This window comes from Pelodiscus sinensis, chromosome 12 (genome assembly GCF_049634645.1).
Source record: "Pelodiscus sinensis isolate JC-2024 chromosome 12, ASM4963464v1, whole genome shotgun sequence".
NCBI lineage: Eukaryota > Metazoa > Chordata > Testudines > Trionychidae > Pelodiscus > Pelodiscus sinensis.
Genome location: NC_134722.1, coordinates 44,425,945 through 44,445,732, shown reverse-complemented (window position 1 = coordinate 44,445,732; position 19,788 = coordinate 44,425,945). Strand labels below are relative to the sequence as shown.

The 19,788-nt window shown below is 46.1% G+C and overlaps 1 protein-coding gene across 2 annotated transcripts in view; it reads left to right on the top strand.

Annotated features, from left to right (window-relative positions):
- Positions 1-19,788, top strand: part of GNAO1 (G protein subunit alpha o1) — a 352,130-nt gene that overhangs the window by 114,113 nt on the left and 218,229 nt on the right. For both annotated transcript variants that reach the window (XM_075940404.1, XM_075940405.1), the window contains exon 3: positions 5,270-5,411. In XM_075940404.1, the coding sequence (XP_075796519.1) occupies positions 5,270-5,411 (142 nt within the window). The remainder of the gene's footprint in view (positions 1-5,269; positions 5,412-19,788) is intronic.

Here is a 19,788-nt window from a genome sequence, read left to right as displayed (position 1 = left end):
TTTCCTCTCATGCTGGTGTAAACGAGGTGTAACTCCATTGAAGTAAAAGGAGATGCACCAGTATAAATCCGTGAGTCAGATTAGAATGCCTTAAAATGTGTTAAAAAACCAATAATAGCTTCTCAACTGTATTTTTGAGCTCTGACTCCCTCATCCCCAACACTACACTGCCACAAATATGACTCTGCTATTTTGCTGACAGAACAGGTGAGATCTTAGATTCTTGTGAATGTCATTGATGAAAGCTGGTGGCACTCAGTAACTGTTCCACCAGTAACTAATGCAGAAGCAAAGTAGTGATGTGCAATTTGTTTGCATTCATTTAGATGCTGTTTTTAACTAAGGTAGTACAACCCCAATCTGATTCTGAGGCATAGAGCAATATCTTGAGCTATGTTCCTTGGCTATGTTGCTGATTAGTGTAAATCTAGTCTCTGGCAGATGCCTATCAACATCACGAAAAGCGGGACACGACCCTGACTCTCTTGTGAGGCACTTCAGCTTCTGCTCTTTCCCCAAAAAGTTTTGCAAGGTTTAGTGATTAATATTTGTGCAAGGTTTGAAAAGCCTTGGATTAAAGGTTCTATATACCAACATTTTTTATCAAGTACTCCTTTTAAATATATGTATATATATACATAAAGTACCCACAGTACCTACAGTTTTCAGACACACAAAAAATTTTTCTACCATTGCAACACATTCGCTTAAACAACTTAATCGTAGCCGGGCAGGCGATGACATTTTTGGGTGTAAAAAGTACAAAAATAATAAAGCGCTGTAAAACTTAAAACAAAAATTCAGTTTTCTCCAAATTTCAGTTGTGTTGATGCACCCCACCAAGACTTCTCTCAAGTACCCCACGGGTACTCGTACCACTGGTTGAGAAACGCTGCTATATACATCCAAAAGTGTATTAATTACATCAGTAGCAGTAGCAGTTTTTGAAGAGATGAAGGACTAGTTGAGACTGAATTCATGTATCTCACTGCTTTCAGTGGATTTACTCAGGTGCCATAGTATGAGATTGGAATCAGGTGCTCTGTTTATTCTCTTCATTAAGCCGTGATTTATTATTATTATTATTATTATTTATTTTATTTATTAATTCAAGTTATAAGGTGAAATATGGAAATCTAAAGCCAATCTCTGAATTAACACATTAAACAGGTAACGTTGCACTTGCTTTTTGTGGTGCACCTAAGGGACTCTCATTTTAAATCCTGCTTGAGGCTGCTTCTAAGAGGGGAAACACACATTCATCAGGAAGCAATTATTATAGACACTGCTGTAATTCTGATCCCCTTATTAGTGTAGCAATTGGCATAACAGAAATTCTACATACAGGGGTTTGAGCTTATGTGCCATTAAGGCATCCGAAGAAGTGAAAAACCTTAACTGCCTTACTCATCCAAGCAAATGCCACCTCTGTTTTTTGCATATTTCCAGTGCCCTCAGCCTAAACTTTAGAAGGGAAGAACTTGCTTAAAGGTGTTTACCATGGGTGTATCAACCCTGCACTGAAACTGATGGAGTTACGTTGGCCCAACTGGCAGAGAAAGCCCCACCTCCACAGCCCTGCTGGGCATGCTCCAACTGGAGACTGACTATAAAGACTTCTAGGAAGTAGCCCAGGGCGGGGGGAATTGTTCCCTGAGTGCTCAGTGTGTTGCAGCAGGATTCCCTGCTGAGCGAATAGTGGACCATGCCACTGCCAACAGGGCCCTGGACTGAGACCTGGTGGAGAGGGAGGGCCTACCTCCTCTGTACATACCCCCACATGGGGGGAGTTTTACCACAGCTGTATGGACTTTGGTTGCCAGGCTGTAATACCCTGACTAGAGGGGCTTATACATGTACTAAGGCCACTGGACTGTATTACTGTACAGAGGGGGACTTGTGTATATTGACTGAGGCTGCTGGGTCCTAATACCCTGAATACAGAAGCATGTATATTGACAGAGACCACTAGGCTGTAATACCCTTAATACAAGGGCTGAGATGCTGGGCCATAATACCCTCCATGCAGGGATGAGTATGTAGTCTAAGGCCACTGGGCTGTAATACCCTGGATGCAGGGTTGGACTTATGGATTGAGGCTGCTGGACCATAACACCCTGGGTAAAGGTTTATATTGATTGAAGCTATTGGGCCGTGCTGTAAATAGTCTCGGTGATTGTGAGGTCACTCAACCAAGAGAATAAAGTTGAGGAGCCTACGGAGGCCTGTTACATCTCCACGAGGTATAGTAAAAGCGCTGCATGTCAGTTGCACCACAATAAGAGCAGAGACCTTTTAGGGACATGAATCCTTAATTTGTGTCCCCTTCCACTTGACTCATGCCAAATGTGGTACTTTTTGCTAGACATCACCCACAGGGTTCTGAATTTCCCACATCCCTTCTAAGGAATGATGCAACTACTGTAAATCAAGCTAGGACCCAAGTGAATCTCACTTCCAGTGCAAGGGAAGGGTCAAGATTCACCAACCTTTTTGGCAACTTGCTGAAGTAAGAGCTAAACTCATGGTGATTCTATCATTTCAATTCCTACAGCCTAGCCATCTCCCTTGGGGGAGGGAAAAGAAACGTCTCCTCAAATAAAACCAGGTTGTGTGAGTTGAAGTGTTCACTCAAGAAAGCCATGACAATAGAATCGAAAAGCAATTAAAATAAAGCTTCTGAAGCTATCATTCCCTATTGCTCCTTATCCTTCCCTTGGTTTAAAAAACAGCTTCTCTGTAGATTTGTATGGTTTACAGAATACATCTGGCAAGATCTCCCCAGCATCTTACACACATTGCAACATGTGTTGCATTGTCATTAAAACACATGACTTTACAGCCATATGGTTTACAAAGACTCAGAGTTTTCATCAGCCAGCACCACCGCTTACTAATATTGAGCCTCTCCAAGAGCGGGTTCTGTCACTATCTCTAGCACAGCAGCCTCAGCCCTGCTTTGATTATTCTGGCAGTCTGGGGTCACCAAGCTGTAGCCTTGTCTTGACATGCTGCTTGCCCCAGCATGCAGGTGGTAAAAACAGAGTCGCTACACCACCACCTAGGGAATCCCTCAGCAAGATGGGCAAGCTGACTTGAAAGTCCCTAGCTGTGACAGAGTGGTACAAGGGCATGGTTTGCCTCGGTATGAAATTCCTTGGCTGGCATGCATGAATATAGAATTTGGGCTGTGCAGAGTGATAAGTGCATGTGACTCCATTGAAAACTTGTCTGTTTAAGTTTGTGAAAAATGTAGGGCAGGCTCAGTCCTCAATCCCATCCCTCCTCAATGCTCCATCCACCTGTTTTCTGCCCACTCCATGTGGAGAACAATGTCCATCCTTTCTCCAAGAGTCAAGCTTATTGCCATTAAAGAACATGGGTACAGCACACATTCTTGGTGACAAGCCATCCAGACTGAGAGCAACCTATTGTCCAAAGCATCACATTGTCCCCAATGCCATAGTTAGCAGCATTTCACTGTCTGGAGGGTGACATCATTTTTTACATGAATTGCTGTGTTGATTGGTTTGGGGGTTGTTTTTCTCTTTTCTTATTGCTAGAGCTGTATGTGAACACTTTTTTTTTGTCTTATTCCCTTGGTGTTGTAGCAGGTCCAGACATCACCTGTCATTTGCAGGAACATCCCCTTGGCTCCTGCAGTATATTTACATCATCTCACAAATAGCAATTCATAATGGGTGTGTTTGTTACTTTTCCTTTTAATTATTGCAATAGAACTGAACATGGCCCATGGTCCATTGGTAGTCCCCAGCAACTGCTACACCTCTGTAGCTCCCGCAGGAGTATGGCCTGTTTTAGCAACTTGACTAATGCCTGAGTAGGCTTGCCAGATGCTTTCACCAGAAATCCCGAAAATGGCAGGAAAAACTTGGTTGAAGAAAAAAAGCCAGGAGACAAAAGTTGTGGAGCAAAAAAAAAAAAAAGTTGCTGCACCTTTAAGAATTCCCATGCTCCTCATTTCTCCCTCCCTCCCTCCTTCTCCCCCTTCCTCCCGCTGGCCTTCCATCTGAGAAAAACAGAAAATACCGGACATTTTAAATGTCTGGTATTTTCTGTGGGTTTTTTTACCGGGCAGGGGCCAGAAATAACGGACTGTCCAGGCAAAAAAACCCGACACCTGGCAACCCTATGCCTGAGGGGACACAAATCGAGTGGGAAGTGAATTATTAGTAAGGCTTGAAGATGGGTGTATACTAAACAGTTGGTCTAAATCCAAGTGTAAGATCTGTAGACCTGATAATCTTCCAACACTGGCTCAGGAGGAGCACAAATAAAGCGTCACTAGTTTAAGGCTAATGAGAGAAATCTTACAGGTGGCTTTATATTAACTTCTATAAAGTCATATTTTTGGCAGGACTGCTGAAAAACGTCACTGCACTCAGTGGAATGGCCTTGAATAGAAGGGACACAACTTGGGGCTAACCAACCCTCAGTGCCATGCAGACTGGACTGCATTGGGCTCCGGCAGACATGTAAAGGCTACTGCGGTACCAGCCTGGAGTCCTGGGTTCTGGGGCAGCTGCCTCTTTGCTCTCCCTTCCCCTGTTTTCTGATTTGAGTTGGAATATGTAGAATTCTGGTACATTCTCTGTGCGACATGAATAGAGACTAGAGAACACAGTGCAGTCAGTGCTATATGAATGGTTTCTAGTGCGTTGCAGGAAGCAGGATTTCTCCACAGTCTTGGGTAAAGAACTTGAGTTGTGCCATAAATTTATTAGCCGCGTTTAGAGTGTGTCGCCGGCAGAGCTACTAATGGTAAACTTGCATAGTGAGCAAGTGACTCCAGTGGATTGTAAGTATTATATTAAGCAATTGTGGCTGTCTACTGGCCTGACCCAATTCCCATTGGAATCAAGGGAAACATTTCCATAGGCCTCCGCATGAGGTCGATTGGGACCTGAAACCTCATCCTGACTACCAATAACGGCTGCTGCAATCAGTGGGAATGGGAAACCAGTCAAGTTTTGCTCCAGGTTCAAGTATGTACAGTTAAATAGGAGGCAGACAACAGCAGTAAATTGGATCCCTGTGTGAGGGGTCATAGTGAAGCTAACAACAGGAAAACTAACATGTCCCTCTTAAAAGTCTGACATACAACTAATGGGACAGACTGGTATAGTAAAAGATATGACAAATAAATGAGGCCGGTCAAGTTGTTAAATAAATTTTTAATCAACTTTGTTCTAATCCTGCAATGCAAATGGGCATTTATATCGGGTCTTTATCATTTCTTTTTATTTAGGATTATTCATGAAGATGGTTTCTCTGGAGAAGACGTGAAGCAGTACAAGCCTGTGGTCTATAGCAACACTATTCAGTCACTGGCAGCAATTGTCCGTGCCATGGATACCTTGGGCATTGAATATGGTGATAAGGAGCGACGGGTAGGTCAATATCCAATTGCAATGATAAGACCGTAAGATTTTGAATGAGCTGATTTGGAGGAACAACTAGAGATTATATAATATGAGAAGAGGCATAGTTGCATAATCCAAACACATCTAGGGGAAGGTTTTCAAACACGAGTTGTACCATTGTGAGACTGCTTTGATTCGTTTGGGTGCACATTGCATGTTCAAATGGTAAATGAAATAGATTTGCACATGCAGTTAACATGCACATGCATTTGTGGTAATCACGAGCACAACTGCCTATTGAAAGAATGTGAAAATCAGGCCAGAGGTGCTTCTATATTACAAAAATCAGCTGTTTATGGACATGGTAGTATCTGGTGTCTTTTTTACAGATCACAAATAGGTTCCTACTTTAGTAAACAAAGCCATGGTAACAGTAAAGTGGATATTTTCTATCCATCAGGAGTCTGCTTCAGGCAAAATTCCAAATATATCACAGAGAAATTTCTGCTAATGTTCAGGTATGTTCTTTGAGCCTTGTCTACATGGAAAACTTTTTTCGGAATAATTGTAGTTTTTGGTTTTTAGGATAAATGGCCCTGTAGCCACACACAAAATTTCTTTCTGTCCGTGTTGATGATGATGCATTAACAATCCACTTTGGAAGTGAAATCATTTCTGGAATGAGGGTGGTTTTTTTGTTTTTGTTTTTTAAGAATAAGGTTTGTGCAGAGGCATATGGCAGCTATATTTCAGATTAACTATTCCACTTCCAGCAGTCTTCCTGCTGCTGTCCTGCACTGCTTAGCTTCTCGCTTGGACTGGCATGTTTCTTTACCTGTGCGTACCCTACTGCCCTGGAGTCATTTGGCTCCAAAGACACTGCCTGGAAAGGAGGTCTGAATGTTGCTGTCTTTTCCAGAAGAAAACTAAACCCTGGTGATATTTTCTACTACGACTTACAGCTGAGAGACTGTATACTAATGGAATTCTCGTGAGCAGTATGAGAACCAACACAATAACTTTGCACTGAAAAGTTTAATCTCTTTATTTGGTGAATCCGCTACAACCTATATAAATAGCTTCTTTGCACAAGGGGGAAAAATCATTCTCCATGGCTGATGATAGTCTGTGACAGATGGCTTTAAATATAAAATTTAATATTTTATACATGAAATCCTAATTCTCTGAAGTTAAACCCATCCCACTTAGATTCTGGCTTTGCCAACTAATGGAGGATCTCAGTAATCAGGACTATGATTAATGAAAAATTGCTGCCTGAAACCTTTGAATAGCATTAAAGGTTATGTCAGTTCCTATTCCTGCAGAGAAGATGCCAGCATGGAGAATTCCTGTTACAACAAGGAGACTTTGATTGGATGTTTTAAAACATGTTAGTTTTCCTCCTCCTCTCCTAGAAAACCAAACACAGGGCCCAGCTCCTAATTTCAGATTTAGAAGCACTTGTGTAGGGTTTTAAAAATATAAAATCCCATCTCTTCCCCTGAATCACATGGGGGATAAGGCAAAATACCACACTGTGATAACGTAACATTATTCTGGAATATGCATATAGTATACTAAACCCACATACTGTACTTAAACACACACACAGTCTTGTTCATAGTTAGTAATCTGTTGCTCTCATTTATTCACTAGCCAGGCAAGTTAAATGTAAGGAGGAGAGAGGAGTGGGGCTTTTTCAAGCGTTGATCAGCTGAGACCCAAAAAGTCATGCAAGACACACCATCTTTTATAGGACTTCTCTCCCATTCAGATCTATTCATCTTGCCCTGTCAACTTTTAATAGTTTTAATCAGTTTATGTAACACCTGCTTATCTGGAAGTTGTTTTTCTTTTTCATCTGACATCAGTCTGTTGGTGCGTCTTGCCTGGTGTCATTCCAAGGCAATTGTTGGCTCTAACTCCAAGGCCATCTACAGCAGTCTGCCTTACAACAGGCCCATTTGATAGTATCTTAGCACCCCTGAGTCTTCTGGCTTTTTCTCCCCCTTGTTTGACCATGTGGATGCTGAACTGCTGAGCCTTCAAGTTATCTATCTTCAATCACTCACATTCCACACTCATTCACTACTTCCACAGCAACTACATAATTGTTTTACATAGGCAAAGGGACTGTAATACAAAACTTCTATTAGTACCACATTTCAATCATTTTCGTGTTTTCTTTACTACCACCTGTATTATAATTACTTCTAAGAGCACAATTGTGATCATGCTGGGTCACAAGGACCCTTCTGATCTCTTTCTGCCTTGACATCTGATGCATTTTTACCAATGGCCTAAAAGACTGTTCCTCCCTGCTAACCCAGGGTGGCCGGCAGAATGATTGTTGCTTAACATTTATTCTCACTTTAGCCATTACACTACATCTGTTTAATCTATCATTAAGCCACATTGCACAAGACATTATTACATTATCAAAGTCTGTCTACATATGGACCATCCCTCCTGTTCTTCCTGCTTCCAGGAAAGTGCCATGATGATGAGAAGCGAAGGTTTGCTTGGATTGGTGCGAACTCCCCTTCCCTTGCCATTCTGGGCTAAATTTTTAATGACAGCCTGTGAACTCACACAGACTCAGTGGCTGTGTCTACACTGGCATGAATTTCCGGAACTGCTTAAAACGGAATACTATTCCGTTTTCAGTTTTTCCAGAAAAGGAGCATCTACATTGACAGGCTGCTTTTCCGGAAAAGCCCTTTTTCCGGAAAAGCGTCTGTGGCCAATGTAGACACGCTTTTCCGGAAAAGAGCCCCGATCGCCATTTTCGCGATCGGGGCTTTTTTCCGGAAAAGACCACTGGGCTGTCTACACTGGCCCTTTTCCGGAACACTGTTCCAGAATAAGGACTTATGCCTGAGCAGGAGCAGAATAGTTTTTCCGGAATAGCGGCTGATTTTGTACAGTAGAGCATCTTTGCTTTTCTGGAAATTCAAGGGCCAGTGTAGACAGCTCGCAGCTTATTCCAGAAAAGCGGCTGATTTTCCGGAATAAGTGGCCCAGTGTAGACACAGCCAGTGTGAATGCACAATCTAAATGGTGTGTACACAAATGTAGAGGCAGGTGTGACACCTAGGGCTTGGGATTCTTTAAGTTTTCAATGCATGTCCCACTCCCATTGTACTAAAAGCCAAATCTTGGCAGCCTTTACTCACCCAAAGGCTATGTCTACACTGGCGGGTTATTGTGCAAGTACGGCCATTCTTGCGCAAGAATCCGCAGAGCATCTACACTGCCCGCCCGCTCTTGTGCAAGGAAATTTACAGTACAGCATGATAAGAGACAGCTCCTTGCACAAGAGCTATGCAGGAGCTCTTGCGCAAGAGGGCAGTGAGAACACTCGGCAGGGATTTCTTGCGCAAGAAACCCCTATGGCTAAAATGGCCATCAGAGCTTTCTTGCGCAAAAGTGTCTCCACACTGCCATGGATGTTCTTGCGCAAAAGCACAGCTCGCACATGGCAGTGTGGACGTTTTCTTGCGCAAGACTTCTTGCACAAGAACCCTTGTGCAAGATGTTCTTGCGCAAGAAGTCGCCAGTGTAGACATAGCCAAAATGTCCTTTGACTTCTAAGGTTCAGGGTTATAAAAACAGGGTTTGACCAATGTCAAATGTCAAATTTGACCAATGTCAAATGATCAATGCCAATGTACCCTCTGGGTACTAAGCTAATTCGAACTAACCGATCCAGACTAAAAAACTAGTTCGAATTAGCATTTTGCTAATTCAAACTAGCATGTCCACATTAAGTGGACCCTGAACCGGGCTTAAGGATGGCCGGAAGCAGTGCCATCAGGGCATCAGGTTAGGACTTAGAGCGTGGAGCTGCTGTCTCAGGCTAGCCGAGGGCTGTGCTTAAAGGGACCCGACCCCCACCCCGGACAGACAGTTCTCAGGGGTTCCCCGCTTGCAAAGCAGTCCTGGCTTGGAGTGCCCACACTCGGCACATCACAGCATTCGCCCATCAGCCCGGCTGCACTTGCCACAGGCTGCCATCTGGGGAGAGGGGGCAATCGGGGGGCTGCAGGAGAGCTTCCACCCCGAGGAGCCTGCAGAGCCAGCTCAGTCCTTCCCATCGGGGGCTCGTACCCCATTCCTCCCTCACCTCCTTCCACTTACCCTTCCCTAGCCCCCCTTCCTGATGTACAAAATAAAGGACACGTATGGTCAAAAATAGAAACTCTCTTTACTGAACAAAACTGGGGGAAACTGGGAAAAGGAGGTGGGAGAGGGGAAGAGAGAGGCTGGGAGAGGGGAGGGGGAAAACTGGGAGGAGGGAGCTGGAAGGGGGAAGCAAGGGGAAGAAGGGGGTGGGGAAACTCAAGGATCAGGGGTGGGGGTCTCACCGGGCCAACCGCCTCCCAGCACGGCGAGGGAGGGGGCCTCGGTGTCCCCGGGGGGATGGGGTGGAGGGTGCGGAGGTTGAGGTGGGGGGTGTGGACATTGAGGAAGAGGGTGTGGGGGTTGAGGAGGAAGAGGTGGGAGGGGGGGCAGGAGTGGGAGGAGGGACAGCAGTTGGGGGGGCAGCAGGCGCAGGACCAGCACGGGGCACCATGCTCTGCAGCAGGACCTGCAGGTTTGTGCTCAGCCCTCGGACCTGAGCCAGCAGCTTGTGGCGGAGCTGCAGGTCTTCCCGCATCCAGGCCTGCAGTGTGCGGTGCAGGGCTCGCAGGGCCCCCAGGTGCTGGTCCCAATACTCCTGCTCCGTGGTGGTGGTCCGGAGCAGGCCACGGGTGCGGGAGCATGTCCCGGGCAGGGTGGTGCGCCCTGCACGAGCAGCTGGTGCAGCTGTAGAGAAAGAAGAGAAGTGGTCAGTTCTCCCTGGGGACGCAGAGGATGATGCCCAGCCCCCTCCTCCACCCCGCAACGTGAGGGTGACCATGTCCTGCACCGTCACAGCCGCTGTGCTTGTACAGAGGCCATGGTCAGGATGTCTGGCTCTCCCCAGGACAGGGAGCTGCCCCAAGACCACACCCATGTCCCTGTGCCATGTATAGTGTGGCCGGGGCGGCGAGGGGGAGGGGGACATCTCCCCGCCTCCGTGTAGAGGGGACATGTGAAGGGAAAGCATCCTGCTGGGTCCCGCCCCGGGGTCGGGAGCATGTCAGGTCTCTTTGCGCTAGCATGTGCCTATTGGGCCATGGCCCCTGGGTGTCACGCAGCTGCAGCCACCTGCCCAAGGGTGGCATGGCATGTGCTCACACGTGCACAGGTGTCTGCGTGATCCGTGGAAGGCATGGCCCACGCGTGTGGTCTCTGGTCTCCCTCCCGCCTCCCCCCTCCCCCGAACTACTTAATTCAAACTACATACCCGGTACGGTCTCCTTGGACGCTGGGACATCCTGCGGTGGCCCCTCCGGTGTGCCCGGGTCAGGGCCCTCTGCTCCCGGCTCACTGCCTCCTGGACTGGTGTGGACCTCCTTGCCCCCCAAGAGTTGGTGGAGGGCGGGGAAGTAGGGGCAGGTGTCATCCCCTGCAGCGGCGCCGCCCCTGGTGGCCCTGGCGTACCCTTGCCGCAGCTGCTTAACTTTAATGCGCACCTGCTCCCGGGAGCGCCTGTGTCCCTTGCAGGTCATGGTAGTTGCTATGCAGCCGTAGACGGCCACGTTCCTCCTCCTAGTGCGGAGATCTTGGAGTTTGGGGGCCTGCCCCCAAACCTCAATGAGGTCCATGACCTCCGCACTAGTCCAGGGGGCCGCGCGCCGTCTACGGCCCCTGGCTGGCCCCTGGGTGCTTGGGGACTGGGCAGGGGACGGCTCGCTGCCACTGGCTGCCTGGCTCATGGTGGGGCCACTCGGTCAGGGGCAGACACTGCTGGTAGGGCTGTCTGTCTCCAGTGCCGTCTGGCCAGAGTCTACCCCTTTAAGGGCCCGGGGCTGGGGGAGAGGAGAAGAGTTTTCCTGGTTGTGCCCAGAGAGGCCACCAGGGGGAACCTGGGAAGGGCTAGCCTCCCACTAGTTCGAATTAAGGGTCTACACAGCCCTTAATTCGAACTAGTAAGTTCGAACTAGGCTTAATCCTCGTGGAATGAGGATTACCTAGTTCGAACTAAGCGCTCCGTTAGTTTGAATTAAATTCGAACTAATGGAGCGCTAGTGTAGCGCCTAGGAAAGTTAGTTCGAACTAACATCCGTTAGTTCGAACTAACTTTGTAGTGTAGACATACCCTCTCTGACCTTAAAGCAACTGGAAAGGCACCCATTGAGGTCACTGAGAATTTAGATCAGGCCCATACATAATTAAATTCTTTGAACATGAGAAGACCTCACCACTTATCAGTGACACCCAATGTAGTTTTGCTAGTATGGTATCTTCTCTATTTACAATTCCATGAACTGACTTTAAAAAAAAAAAAAAAAACATTGCCTCTGGCATGGAGTGTGACAGAGTTTGGAAAGAAGTAGTCGGGCAGCTGGCTTCACAATGCTGAGAAGCAGTGAATTACTGCAAAGGCATAATACCAGCTCCTGGATCCAGCTCAGAGAAAATCTCATTCTTAAGCCAATTAGGCTCAGAGACACATACATCACAGACCACATAACCCACTCCTATAATAGACCCATAGATTTTGTGGGTACATCTAGATAGTGACACTATTTTAGGATATGTCTAATATCCTGAAATAGCATTTTCTGCATCTTAACAGCACACTTGTTATTTCAAAATGCAATCGAAATAATGGGCTTGCTATTCTGACATCCCAGTAAACCTTGTTCCATGAGGATTAAGGGACTTGGTGGAATAGCGGTCTATTTCAAAATGTGGTGTTGGGTAGCTTATTTCGAGCTAGCACTGCTGTGTAGATGCACCGTAGCTATGTTACTGAAGCCCGCAGCTCGTGATTTCAAAACTTGAAGTTACAGAGAACCCACCATTTACTCTAGTAGTTCATGTTAGAATGTGTCCTTTGCCCCAGGTCCCAGAAGAAGGTGAAAATTAGCCCATGTGCGGAATAGGTGTTACAAATCAATGTTTGTTCCATTCCCTGCACTAAGTGGGGAAACTTTTGACCTTTGATTTTTTAACTTGACTATCTCTTCCAAAGATACTTTCGCATGTATCATGTTTCTTTCCCCCTTCAGTTATTTTCATAATAATCATAAAAAAACTATTTCCATCCCAGAATTGAATGTGTATAGAATTAGAATAACAAAATTCTAATTAACAAAATTGAGACATTTTTATTCAAATGGCAGAATCCCAAGGATAGGTTTTCAGGCATCCACTATTTGTAAAGCACAGAAGAAGGGTGAAGGTATTTTATGTGAAGAAACTACCAAGAAACTTCTAGGCTTTCAGGTTTTGGTGTGAATTCTTTGAATAGCCCCAGGAGAGAGGACTCAAGCTTAGTTTTAGGCTATGTTAGACTGCAGAGGTTTTCCAGGATACTAGAGGTATCCTGAAAAAGCTGTGCCATGTCCAACAAATGCATTCGCTTTTTTGGAACAGTTTCCAAAAAAGCAGATGTGTTCTTTTGGCATCCCTGTATTCCTCTTGGTGAGAGGAATAAGGGATGTTCCAAAAGAGGAGTTTCTTCCAAAACTTGGCCCCATGTAGACAGGACTAATTTCAGAAAAGCCTCTTTTTGGGAAAAACGAAAAAAGATATGCAAATTGCGAACCTCAATTTGCTTATCTTTTTCCAACTTCTCTGCAGTGTAGCCATATCGTCATCATCAACCATGGGCTAAATGCCCGTTGGTATCCAATGCCTCCCTCACTATTTCCTTCTATCTTTTCCTGTCCAGTACGGAGCGGCTTAGTTTCTGTTGATTAGCTCCGCACCAATCTGCTATATAATCTACCCATTCTCTGTGAGGTCTGCCTCTCCTATTCAGATTATCCATTATGCCGAATACCAGGGTCTTAATTTTTCGCTCATCATTTATTTGTGCAGATATGCCCGAATACCAGTAACTACCGTTGTATAACCTTCTGCAGTAAGTTCTCTTTCGGCTGTATTTTCCTATATAATTCCTCGTTGGTAACCTTCGGCATCCATCCTATTCTCAGGATCTTTCTATAACAACTCCTCTTGAATGCCAATATCCTTCTCTTCGAATCTTTATCATCCATGTCTCATATCCATACAACATGCTGCTAAATACACACGTTTTCAAGATGCTTAGCTTCATTCCTAAACTAATTGCTTTACTTTTCCAGATCTTACCTATTGCCTTCCAACTCGCTCTTGCTTTCACTATTCTAGTTGCTATTTCTTTCTTACAGTCTAGCTCATACGTCATGTTGCTCCCCAAATACATGAACTTCTCTACGTTCTCTAGTTTGATCCCATCTGCACTGATCATCCTTCCTATTTCCTTATCTCCAAATACCATTGTCTTCATTTTATAGATACAGGCAGTCCCCGAATTACGCGGATCCAACTTACGTCGGATCCGCACTTACGAACGGGGCTTTCTCGCCCCGGAGGTCGAGGTGGCGGATTGCTACCTGCGAGCTCCGGGGCGAGAAAGCCCCGTTCGTAAGCTGCTCCGGTGCCCCTGGTCTGCTGGAGACCGTCTCCAGCAGACCAGGGGCACCGGGCGGGTTCCCGCGCTTCTGAGGCTTTGCCAGAGCAAAGCCTCAGAAGCGCGGGAACCCGCCGCTGCTGCGGCTTCAGTCCCGGTGCCTGTGGTCTGCTGGGGACGGTCCCCTGGGCAATACTGGACCAACCCGGCAGCACCCCAGCTGCTCTGCCCCAGGTCCTGATTCAGCCGCTGCTGGTCAGTTTCAGCAGTGACTGAATCAGGACGCCTGGGGCAGAGCAGCTGGGGTGCTGCTGGGTTGGTCCAGTAGCGCCGAGGAGCGGTGCTACTGGAGCAACCCAGCAGCTCCCCAGCTGCTCTGCCCCAGGCGTCCCCAAGTCAGCCGCTGCTGAAACTGACCAGCGCTGACTACAGGAAGCCCGAGGCAGAGTTGCTCTGCCCCAGGCTTCCTGGAATCAGCCGCTGATCAGTTTCAGCAGCAGCTGACTTGGGGAAGCTTGGGGTTCTTAAGTTGAATCTGTATGTAAGTCAGAACTGGCGATCAGTTTCAGCAGCGGCTGAATCTGGATGCCAGTTCCGACTTACATACAGATTCAACTTAAGAACAAACCTACAGTCCCTATCTTGTACGTAACCCGGGGACTGCCTGTATTCATAGTCAGTCCATACCGCTTACCTTCCTCATTTAGCACCTGCACCATTCTTGCTAACTTCTTTTCATCTTCCTCAATGATAACTATATTATCTGTGAACCTCAAGTTGTTAATTCTCATCCCGTGCACTGATATCCCTTCTACTTCATTGATCTTGTCCATCGCTCTCTCTAGGTGTGTGATGAAAATAATTGGTGATATTGGATCTCCTTGACTCGTACCGCTACTCGTTCCAAACCACCTTCCCAGCTCTTCACACTTTCTCACTGCTGCCTCCACATTATCGTTGATATCGTTCAACAGCCGTATTAGTCTCCTATCCACTCCATATGACTCCAGCACCGCCCAAGTCACTTTCTGATCTATACTGTCAAATGCCTTCTAAAAATTGACGAAGCAACTGTAGAGTGTAGACATAGCCTTAGTGTAAACAGAGGATATTGATATCTTCTCTTTAAGATCAAATAATCAGATTGAGTCAGTTCTCAATGATATTGTTCACTTAGGCTGGCTGGATTGACTCCTGATTTACATAACTGTATTCAGACAGCAGCTTATGAGTTGGTTCATAAAAAGCACCAGATGAAGGAGAAACATGGTCTGGGATATTTCATAACAGATCCTTACACTTTCTCTTAGCTAATTTTCATAATATTTCTTCATTCTTCCTGATCTGGCTATTGTACAGGTTGAACCTAAGGGGTCCGGGACTCTGGTCCAGCAACATCCATGGATATTGCTGAACTAGAGAGCCCCAGCAGAGAGGTTGCAAGCGGCTGGGAGCTGTGCCAGATATGCCAGTTCTCCAGGGTCTTTACTTACCATTGGTTTTCTCTTAGTTGCCTCTTGCAAATATTATTGGGTTTAATGTGTACAATAGTATTTATTTTGATCTTCAAAGAAACAGAGAAATATAATTCTGGAAGAGACCTCAGGAGGTCATTGAGTCCAGCCCCCTGCCCAAAGCAGGACCAACCCCAACTAAATCATCCCAGCCAAGGCTTTGTCAAGCCAAGACTTAAAAACCTCTAGGGCTTGAGATTCCACCACCTCCCTGGGTAACCCATTCCAGTGCTTCACCACTTCCTAGTGAAATAGTTTTTTCTTAATATCCAACCTAGACCTCTCCCACTGTAACTTGAGACCATTGCTCCTTGCTCTGCCATCCATCACTACTGAGAACAGCTTCTGTCCATCCTCTTTAGAAGCTCCCTTCAGGTAGTTGAAGGCTGCTGTCAAATCCCCCCTCACTCTTCTCTTCTGCAGATTAAATAAACCCAAATTTCCCAGCCTCTCCTCATAAGTCAAATGCTCCAGCCCCCAAATCATTCTGGTTACCTTCTGCTGGACCCTCTCCAATGCATCCACATCCTTTCTATGGTGAGGGGCCAGAACTACACACAATATTCCAGATGTGGCCTCACCAGAGCTGAATAAAGGGGAATAATCACTTCTCTAGATCTACTGGTAATGCTCCTCCTAATGCACCCTAATATGCCATTAGCCTTCTTGGCTACAAGGGAACACAGTTGACTCATATCCAGCTTCTCATCTACTATAATCCCCAGGTCTTTTTCTGTTCAACTGCTACCTAGCCAGTCAGTCCCCATCCTGTAACAATGCTTTGGATTCTTCCGTCCCAAGTGCAGGACTCTGCACTTGTCCTTGTTGAACCTCATCAGATTTCTTTCAGCCCAATCCTCTGTCTAGGTCACTCTGGACCCTATTCCTGCTTTCCAGCGTATCTACCTCTCCCCCTAGCTTAGTGCTCAGGTTCTGTAGACAGGAAGTTTCATGCTATTAAACAAGCAGTTTAACCAGTGTTAGAGTTGCACAATTCATCCCCTTAAAGCAATGCTTTTCCATTTTAATCACTCCATAGCAGGACAGGTAGGAATGCAGTTCTTTGAGGGTGTTCACTACGACATGCAGGAGCTAAAGCCTCCAGATATAGCCACAGCTTCTTGTGACCTACCTTGTGCTGTCCCTCTGCACCAATGTGAATTTCACCTGAAGCTCTTTAGAGATGGAATCTTGACACACACAATTTTTCAGCCTGAATGAACTTGCTTCATTTATAAAGTGTGACTGAGATGAATGATCTGTAGGAAATCAGTGCCATGCTCCCCTCTACCTCTAAATAAGTGGTTTTAGAGGGTGTATCTAGACTGCATCCCTCTGTTGGCAGAGGGATGCAGATTAGGCAGGTCGACATTGCAAATGAAGTGGGGGTTTAAATATCCCGTGCTTAATTTGCATAAAAATGGCTGCCGTTTTTGCTGACTCAGCACTTTGTCAGCAAAAAGTGGCAGTCTAGAGGGGGATCTGTCAAGATATAAAGGATCTGTTGAAAAAGGCTTTCTTTCTTGACAGATCCCCCTCTAGACTGCCGCTTTTTGCCAACAAAGTGCTGAATCTGAAAAAACGGTGGCCATTTTTATGCAAATTAAGCGCAGGATATTTAAATCCCCGCTTCATTTGCAATGTCGACCTGCCTAATCTACATCCCTCTGCCAACAGAGGGATGCAATCTAGACATACCAAGAGAGAAAAGAACACTTGTTCATATTCATCCCTCCTTTCATTAAGCTAAATATTAAGCCTAAAGGAAGAATCCTAATTGAGTCCCTTAGCTTTTGTAAGTAAAAAATCATAAGATGAATGTAGTCAATGCTATAATAAGAGAGATCAACTTATTAGTAACCTATCTCTGACAAAGTCCAATGCCAGATGCTTCAGAGGAAAAGATGCCAACAGCATAAGGTAGTCTAATTATGTACTATATTTACTAGGGAAATTTCATCCTGACCCCAGCTGGTGGTCTGTGTTTGCCCTGAAGCATGAGGATGAATGGCTCTTGTGATGTTAATTAGAATAGCCGCAGATGCTACTCTTATTTATATACATCTAATTTATTTTAAAAGGTGCTAGAGGCCCAACAGAAGAGTCCATAGATTCTCCAAATGCTCCTTGTCAAAAGGTCATTATTATTCCTACTAGTATCTGGAAGTGTGTGCTGTCATAGTCATGTGTGTGTTTAAAAAATAGCCAAAATGACTGAACTTAAAATTTGATTTATACAACTGTGAATTCCAGTGATGATTGAACTAATTCACCATCAATCTCCCTCATACAACCAAGAGAATGTTACATGTAAATTAGCTGTAGACTAAGGGTGGTGATTGAGTCAACAGTCCTAGACTCAACCAGTCCTACATCCTTTACTTTAGCTGGGAGCCATGCTGTCACACAGGAGTAATTTGTAATGTCAAATAGTTGAGAGCTTAAAAATTGGTCGGGACCAGACCTCCAAAACCAGTGAACAAATCAATGCAAGTATTTAGATCAATAGAGCTCTGCAGATCTGTGGCTATCTGCTTTATATCTATGAATATCTGCATCTGCAGATGTGAATGCAGATATCCATAGCTTATTTTTACAGATGTAGCTGTGGATACAGATTTTATATCAAGAATCCTGCAAATGTGGGTCAGTCCCACTCCCTGCAGGCCGATTCATTCCTCCCCCCTGCTCCCCTTACTGCGCCTCTGGCCAGCCCCACTTCCCCCAACCCCCTCCCGGGCAGCCTGTTCTCCCCCACTTCTCCTCCCAATCTCCTTTGTCCAGCCCCACTGCCTGTGTCTAGCCCTCCGTCCAGCGGTCGTTTCTCCCACATCTTCCCCGGCCAGCTCCCTGCCCCCAACCTCACACCCCCCGGCAGCCCTGCTTCCACCAGCCCCCCAATCTCCCCAGCCTGCCCTGATTCCCCCGTCCAGTTCTGCTTCCGGTGGCCAGCTCTCCCCTCCTCCTCACCCCAGAATCCCCTGGCACCTGCACCTTCCCTTAGCCCTGCACCCTCCTTGTGCCTCCCTTTGCCCTCTTTTTCCCTAATACCCACCCCCTCACCAGTCTCTGCCCCATTCCCCTCCTGCCCCTCTGTGCCCTCACACACAATTTGCTCCATCCTGGCCTTCCTCATGCCCACCCCTTCTCTCAAGCCTCCTCCCAGCACCCACCCCTCCCGCCCCCAGTGCCCTTCCCCCTCCTCTCCCAGCATCAGCCTCTCCCCCTCCCACTGACACCTCCCCCTCCAGCCCCCAGTGCCCTTCCCCCTCCTCTCCCAGCATCAGCCTCTCCCCCTCCCACTGACACTGCCCCTCCAGCCCCCAGTGCCCTTCCCCCTCCTCTCCCAGCATCAGCCTGTCCCCCTCCCACTGACACCTCCCCCTCCCACCCCCAGTGCCCTTCCCCCTCCTCTCCCAGCATCAGCCTGCCCCCCTCCCACTGACACCGCCCCTCCAGCCCCCAGTGCCCTTCCCCTCCTCTCCCATAAATGATCTGGAGAAAGGGGTAAACAGTGAGGTGGGTTGAAAAATCTTGTGGGCTAGCCTACGAATCTAATCACCATTTAGAACACTTGTTTCTATAGGAAAATGTGTTCTGAGTTCCAAACAACCAACTTACAAAGGAACTTTTGGAACACAATCCGTTTATAAGTTTGGTACTTCCTGTATAAGGTCATTGCTGTCCATGTGGCACAGAAAAGTTTCCAAGTTGAAAGCCCCTATTCATTCTCTCTCTCTGGGTACACGTACACTGCAACACTATTTCGAAATAACTAGCACTATTCCGAAATAATAGTCCACATCTACCCAGCAGGCAGTTATTTTGAAATAGTGTTGAAATACTGTCAAGCTAGAGGATTTCTTACTCCAACTCCTGTAACCCTCATTGTACTAGGAATAATGGAATTTGGAGGAAGAGTGCTCTATTTCGAAATAAGTGCTGTGTAGACGCTCCCTATTTTGAAATAAGTTATTTAAAAATAAGATACGCAATTGATGTAGCTCAATTTGCGTATCTTATTTCGAGTTAACCCCCGGAGTGTAAATGTGTTTTCTGTCTCGTGCACATACACACACCTGTCTGAGTGTGATCAAACAAAAATTCATGCTCCCAAACTGACACAGCTACACCAGCAAACCCCTCAGTATATAAACAACTGTGCAAACAGAACAGCGTTATTGAGGAGATGGCATACCTATGCTGAGAGAAGAACTTCTGTTGGCACATGCTGCATCTACAAGAGGCTGTGCTGGCATAGGCTCTGTAGCCTGAATCACAAATGATAGAATTGCAACACACACAATCTGATCACTTTTTATTTTTTATGTTCTAGTCATTTGAGCTATGGAAGTACAAAACAAAAGGCATCTCGTGATTCTGAAAGAAACAATGCATT